The sequence below is a fragment of the Odontesthes bonariensis genome, chromosome 15 (assembly GCF_027942865.1).
Source record: "Odontesthes bonariensis isolate fOdoBon6 chromosome 15, fOdoBon6.hap1, whole genome shotgun sequence".
Classification (NCBI taxonomy): domain Eukaryota; kingdom Metazoa; phylum Chordata; class Actinopteri; order Atheriniformes; family Atherinopsidae; genus Odontesthes; species Odontesthes bonariensis.
The window spans coordinates 34,390,865-34,398,237 of record NC_134520.1 but is presented as its reverse complement, the minus strand read 5'-3'; the positions used below and the strand labels follow the sequence as shown (position 1 = coordinate 34,398,237).

Genomic DNA, 7,373 nt, shown 5'->3' with positions numbered 1-7,373 from the left:
CAGCGGATCAGAACCACTGGGTGCAGACAGAGGTGGGAACTGAGGACGGTTCAGCATCACACAGCCGCTCTTTCAGCTGGATGTAATTGAAACACGCCCCTCAGCTCCTCTGAGACCGGCTGTGTTGTTGTCATTGTCCCGTCTCTCTGGGCTCTGATGGGGAGAGATGTTTATCAGTCATTAGCTTCACGCCTACCCATCATCAGCTAGTTACAGTGACAGTCCACCCCCCCCCCCCCCCCCCAATACTGTGAACTCACAACGCTTCAATCAATCGGCCGCCATGTTAGGCTGTGGGAAAATGAGTCTGAAATGAGTCAGCAGCTGCTTTTATTTGGAATATCTGGTATTAAAACTGTGGTGGCTGCAGATTCTGGACTTTAAATAAAATTAATTATAAGATCTTTTTGTGTCAAATATGTTCAATTATATCATATTAGGTGTATTATTAATAAAATTTGTATAATAAATTATATGCCATTTATATTTATTTCGAATTATTATCATTAAATGATTCAGATGCTGCTGCTGGAGCTAAAACTGGCACCCTGGTGACACCTGCTGGACAGCTCCTGCTACTACACCTGCAGTGGACGTTTAAAGTTGTTCAAAGACTCACTTTTATATGATTAAAATCCTCTGAAACGAGTCAGCAGCTGCTTTTCTTTGGAATATTTGGTATTAAAACTGTGGCGGCTGCAGGTTCTGGACTTTGAATAAAATAAATTATAACATGTTTTTGTGTCAAATATGATAAATTATGAAAATTATATCATATTAGGTGTATTATTAATACAATTGGTTTATTAAATGATATGCTTTTTATATTTATTTCGAATTATTATCATTAAATTATTAAAATTGGGGTATTTTCTCATGTTTTAATTATATTTTTGCCAATATTACAAAATATTTTGACATTTTATTTTACTATATTTGTTGATCTTTTAAAATAATATTTGACTATATTCTTTGTATTTATGATTATTGAATGATTAATAAAATATACATAATTGTAATTTTAACTGCATAATTTTATGAATATTTTTAATTATATATATTAATTTTGCTAATATTTTTATAACAAATTTATGAATATTTTCAATATTATAAAAATATTTAACTTTATTTAAATATTTAATATTTTTCACTCAGAACGCTTCAATCAATCGGCAGCCATGTAAGGCTGTGGGAAAACGACCTGCTGACACTCACACAGCAGCATCACCAATGTGAGTGACATCACCTAAAACAAGGTGCGATTCATCACATTCGCTGGTTTATCGATCCATGAACAACTTCCACTAAATCAGATTAGATTAAATGGAAATAAAGCCTTGAAAACCATTAAAATAATAATAATATTGTTGTGTTTGTGCCATAAACATTTAGACTTGCCATTTAAATGTCATATTTCTTCATGAATAAACAGCCTCACAGACGCACAAACTTGTGTGCATGTGTGTGCGCGCTTCCAGCCCTTCAGATGCTGCTGCTGGAGCTAAAACTGGCACCCTGGTGACACCTGCTGGACAGCTCCTGCTACTACACCTGCAGTGGACGTTTAAGTTGTTCAAAGACTCACTTTTATATGATTAAAATCCTCTGAAATGAGTCAGCAGCTGCTTTTATTTGGAATATTTGGTATTAAAACTGTGGCGGCTGCAGGTTCTGGACTTTGAATAAAATAAATTATAACATGTTTTTGTGTCAAATATGATAAATTATGAAAATTATATCATATTAGGTGTATTATTAATACAATTTGTATAAAAAATTAAAGGCTATTTATATTTAGTTCAAAATATTATTATTAAATTATAAAAAATTGGGGTATTTTGTCATGTTTTAATTATTATATTATTTTAATTTTTGCCAATGTTACAAAATATTTTGTAAATTTATTTTACTATATTTGTATTTCTGTATATTGAATTAATAAAATATACACAATTGTAATTTTAACTGCATCATTTTATGAATATTTTTAATTATATATATTCATTTTGCTAATATTTTTTACAACAAATTTATGAATATTTTCAATATTATTAAAATATTTAACTTTTTTAAATTTATTGATATATTTGCAAACTTTTGGTTGAATATTTAATATTTTTTCCTATATAATATAAAATTATACCACAAATTGTTATAACATTTTATGAAAATAACATTTTTAAAATAATTACCTAAAATATTTTAAAACAATTTTTCATGGATATTTTAAAATTTTTGCAAAAATCATGATTATATTTTATGGAAATATACATATTTATATATGTATATGTGTGTGTGTCTATATTGTTTTAGGAGGTTTTAATGATAATTTCACATATTTATATGGGTATTTTTTAACAAACTAATAATATTGTATTAATAAAAAAATATTAAACTTAAAATCATATTCTTTTAATATTTTCAGATAATTTTTAGTACTTTTGATTTAACTTTATGGATATTTTCTCTGTACATTTAACTGATGCTTTTCTTCACATTATATTATAAATGTTTCTAGCCAAAACAAACCAAAAGAACCCTTGAAATTAAACAAAAATGATCAAAAACTCAGAAATTTTAGTTTTTTATTCAAAATTAGATGGTAAAGTTCTTGTGTAGAAGTATAAACTCTGTCTTTGTTGTAGTGAAAGAGGCAAACATCTCAGTCCAAAAATCACATTTCTAACAAAGTTTCATTTCCATCCTTTAACCTTTAAACCGGAACACATCTGGAAAACAAACATCAATACCACAAAGGCTTGGAACACTCGTAATCTCTGCAGGATGGAGGCTCAGAGTCTGTCGGGAGGACGAATCCCGACTGATCGCCGCCGCCGCCGCCGGGGCCGACAGCCGCCACGCCGTCAGTTTACAGTAGTTCAAAGCACAGCTGAAGAGCTCAGAAACAAAGGAAATAATAATAATAATAATAATGAAAAGAGAAGGAGCATTTGGCTTCATGAGGATCCACAGCAGCAGTTTCACCGCACTTAAAAAAATATTGATTATCCTGCTCTGGTTCCCGAGCAGCTTGAAGTTTTGGCGTTCTTCTTCTTCTACGGTTTGGTCCTTTTCGTGTTTTCCTCGCACAGCCGCCGGCCTTCGGTCCATATCGGCTGATGTCCACGTCGCATGTTTGTCCAGCGGATAAGAAAGCAGAGCGGGACTCATCTGAACACAGACACACGGATCAATCACAGCTGCCATCGTGTGAAACAAAGTTCAGTTAAAGGAACATTTCACCCACAGTTATCTGATCAGCTGACTGATAGGTCCTCCATCTTTATTATTGATTAATTAATCACTAATGTTTTCCAACATATTCATCAAAATCTTATCTTAAAATTCGTTTATATCAATTCTTTTTGTGTTTTCCTGATATTTGACCTACCGCTTCTGTCCACGTTGTCCACTGAGAGCTGTGACATCATCAGCTGAGTTGTTGCTAAGCAACAACAAACAACACCCCCTCTGAAGGTTTCTACCACACCTTCCTCTCTGCTACACTTCAGCTGGTTTATATTTTATTTATCTGTAACAGCTGATCTTTAATAATAATTAACACTGCAGTGATATAATTTACCTTCAGGGATTAATAAAGTTTTATTAAATTGAACTGAATTGAATTACCTGTGAAGAATCTTTTTCTGAAGCTATTCGTCAGTTATTTTTATTTTCTTAGATATATCATTCAACATATTTTACTTTAAGAAACATTTACATTTTACAAATATTTTAATATATAATAAAAATATATTATAAATTATATAATATTTACCAGAGAGAATTATATATATTTTACTGAAAAATTTTCTTACAGAGTTTTTGTAACAATATTTCCACATATTTTACTGATTTTCTTTCCATATATTTAAAAGAATTTTTTAAAAGAAATTCTTCCAAATATCTTTTAAAATATTTACAAATTAAAAAGATTTTTTGGGGGGGAAAAGTACAAATATCTATTTTTTTTTTAATTATTTTTTATATATTTTTACACAAATATTAATGTTTATGTTTAGCTTAAATTTTTCCAGATATTTTCTAATACATCAAAGAGTTTCTTTTTCCACATATTTTATAATTAAACTCTTTATAACTTGAGTTCCTAATATTATTGATATGTGTACAACTGATAATCTGCCTTTTTAACATAACTGACTTACTTTTAAATTTTTTTTCGACATTGACGTATTTTCCCTTTTTTTATATGTTACTGATATTTTTCAAATATAGTGTAATAATATTTCTTCATATTTTAGAGATATTTCTTCATATTTTAGAGATATTTCTTCATGTTTTACTGTAATTTTTAAACTTATTAACAGAATTAATGAGCTCTCTGATGGATCAGGGTAAATCCTGGACTCTCATATGTTATCGTAGCTTTCCTGAAACTCTAATAATCTACAACAAACAACGGGAAAATAAAAGCTTAGAGCCTGTGTGAAAATGCTGTGTCGCTGAAATGAATTTTACTCAGAATCCAGTTTGTTTCCGACTCTTTTCTGTCGACCTCTGACCTGCGCAGGCTGCGAGCTTCATACAGCGTGTCGTCTTCTTCGCTCTCCACCGCCTCCATCTCCAGAGAGTCGTCGTAGTTGGACAGCAGTCCGTACTTCTTCCTCTGCGCCGGCTTCTTCAGCCTGGCATCACAGAACAGACAGAACCATCAGTTTAAGCTCGTCAAACAGAGTAAATATACAAAATATATAAAAATATACATAATTACACATTGTAAAAACATAGTTTTATTAATATTTTTAAACAAATGTGGTCATTATATATATTATATATAATATTCATTTTGCTAATATTTTATTACAATTTTCTGAATACTTTAGAAAACAGGATTTCTGCAGCAACAAGGTGATTCCCAAAGAGCTGTTAGCTGAAAACTTGGCATATCTCAGCATGGTGTGCAGTGTGTCCTTAAAACATTTGAGGGAACTGGACAAGTGGAGGACAGAAGAAGAAGTGTCAGGCCTAAAGAACTATCTACAGCAGATGAACAGGATCTGATGTGATGTCCTTAAGAAAGAGGAAAACATCCAGCAAAGACCTGACACAGGAGCTGAGAGATGCATCTGGACCTTCAGCTGATCCATCTGCTGTTGGCCCAAGCCTCATCAGAAATGGGCTCCATGGAAGGGTGGCTGTCAGGAAGCCGTTCTTAAGGAAGGGAAACAGGGAGAAAAGGCTGAGCTGTGCCAAAGGACACAAGAAGTGGGCTGAAAATCAGTGGCAGCAGGTCTGATGGAGGGATGAATCCTCCCCAGAGCCCGGAGCTCCACATTACTGAAGCAGTGTGGGATCATGTTGGCAGAGAACGCAACAAAAGGCAGCCCACATCCAAAGAAGAGCTTTGGGATGTCCTTCAAGAAGCCTGGAGAACTATTCCTGAAGACTCCTTAAAGAAAGGACAGAAAGCTCGTCTGAGAGGGTTCAGGCTGTGCTGGAGGAGAAAGGAGCTCAGAGCAGATATTCATCTCATATTCTGAAATATACAGAGAAACGAGACTTAAGACCTTTGCACAGCACCGAATGTTAGTGAGTTAAATCAATGTAAAAACAATAGTTCCAGATGTGAAAAGTACTTAAATACTGAATAAGCACAGTTTAAAGCACTTGTACCGTATTTAAGGAGAATATTTAGATTTAAAGCTCTGGATAATTCCAGCTGTAGTCCTTTCATTAATCCAGCACACTGTTGGAGTTTCCTCGTCATGTTTCAGACGCCCGTCGTCTTTACACTGGAAAAAAATCAAAGTCTTACCAAGTATATTTGTCTCATTTCTAGTTAAAATATCTCATTACACTTAATATAAGACACAACTGCCTAACAAGCACCATTTCAGCCAGATATAGGGACTTGTTTGAAGACAATACATCTGGAATATCTTGTTTAGTGAAAAAGTCTTGAAAACAAATTGTTTTGAGTCACATATCATATGAAACAAGCTTTTTTTTTTACATTTGAAGAGGTTTTTAAGCTAATTTCAAGATCACTTTTATCTCAAAAGTCCTGGATTCTGGGTTTATATTCATTATATTATATTATATATTATATTATATTCGTTTTTCTTGGAAATTCATGAAGAAAAAAGTGTCTCAACATCCAAAAGAGGTAAACAGCAACAGTTAAACATGACATCAGCTGACATCCTCCTCAAGTCTGTTTGTGGAGTATTAGACCAAACTCAATTCTGAAACTCCTTGTTTTAACATTTTCCCTACTGTTAGCCGCTGTAAAAAGCTCACTTTACACAACAAAAGTGTTTTTTCTAATAACTGGAGGTGCTGTTTTCAGTTCGGCGTGCTTCTCATCTCTGAATATGTTTCTTTTCCTGTGACATTTCGGACCTAAACTTGTGCTAATGTGGGTCGCAGTTCTCACCGCACGGCTCGGATGAGGAAGTAGAGAACTCCGATCATGGTGATGGCGATGAGGACGTACAAGGCCCGCTGGATCATCGAGCTGTCCACGCTGAAGCTGTTGAACAGCCCACCGTGAGCCCTGCCGCCGCCGTGCGTGTTGTTCCCCCTGCTGGAGTTGCTCACAGGGAGGCCGGGCGCCGCGGTCCCTTCGGCGGGGGTCGGAACCTCCGCCTCGGACGCGATCACCCAACATATCGGCACCACGACCGCCGAGAGAAACCCGCGAAAAGTCATTTTACATCTGAAAAAGGAGTCCACGATAGAGGAGGAAGGTAACGGGTGGGGGCTTTTTGGGAACGGCCGCCGGGTTTCCGTCACACACGTCGCTTTGGCTGAAAGTCTGACGCAGCTTTGTTGATAAAGTAGAAAACCCGGAACCAGGAAGTGAACAGCCCCCTACTTGTGACGTCAGAGACTGCGTACTGTGCTGCCTTATCAGAACCAGGGGCGATTCTAGGATCTGGTCTTTCCGGGTGCCACAGCCCCCAGTGCTCACAGAGGCACATTATTTCTCACTAATTGAGGCGAACTAGTACATTTATAAATTTTGGAGCCGTATTAGTTTTGCTTTGAGTCGTGTTTTCCCCTACAACATTCCCCTACAAAAAAAAAAAAAATACTGTAGATTTGTACATAGCGAATGTTTATTCACTATTTTTATTTTATTTTATTTGCTTGTTTTTACTTTAATTGTTTTCATATCTTTTAGTGTATGCTGCTGCAAGAAAACAATTTCCCAAAATTGGGATGAATAAAGTATCTATCTATCTATCTATCTATCTATCTATCTATCTATCTATCTATCTATCTATCTATCTATCTATCTATCTATCTATCTATCTATCTATCTATCTATCTATCTATCTATCTATTCAATTTTGACCTCTTCATTTCAAAAGACTTGTTGGCTCGACGGATAAACAGAGAGTCTGAGA

At 34.7% G+C, this 7,373-nt stretch overlaps 1 protein-coding gene across 1 annotated transcript; it reads right to left on the bottom strand.

The window, feature by feature from the left end:
- Positions 1 to 2,571: 2,571 nt before the first annotated feature.
- On the bottom strand, positions 2,572 to 6,828 carry fam174c (family with sequence similarity 174 member C). Its single transcript, XM_075486050.1, has 3 exons — positions 6,398 to 6,828; positions 4,524 to 4,646; positions 2,572 to 3,171 (listed from the first exon to the last, which is right to left on the bottom strand). Exons 1-3 carry the CDS (start codon positions 6,670 to 6,672, stop codon positions 3,168 to 3,170), a joined length of 402 nt encoding a protein of 133 aa, XP_075342165.1. The 5' UTR covers positions 6,673 to 6,828; the 3' UTR covers positions 2,572 to 3,167.
- Between the last annotated feature and the right edge of the window lie 545 nt (positions 6,829 to 7,373).

Bases quoted from the DNA above. Each gene is read 5' to 3' on its own strand.
- fam174c (XM_075486050.1), bottom strand. From the start codon at position 6,672: ATGACTTTTCGCGGGTTTCTCTCGGCGGTCGTGGTGCCGATATGTTGG. The intron at 4,647-6,397 runs GTGAGAACTGCG...CTGTGATGCCAG, and splicing joins TTCCTCATCCGAGCCGTGCG to GCTGAAGAAGCCGGCGCAGA.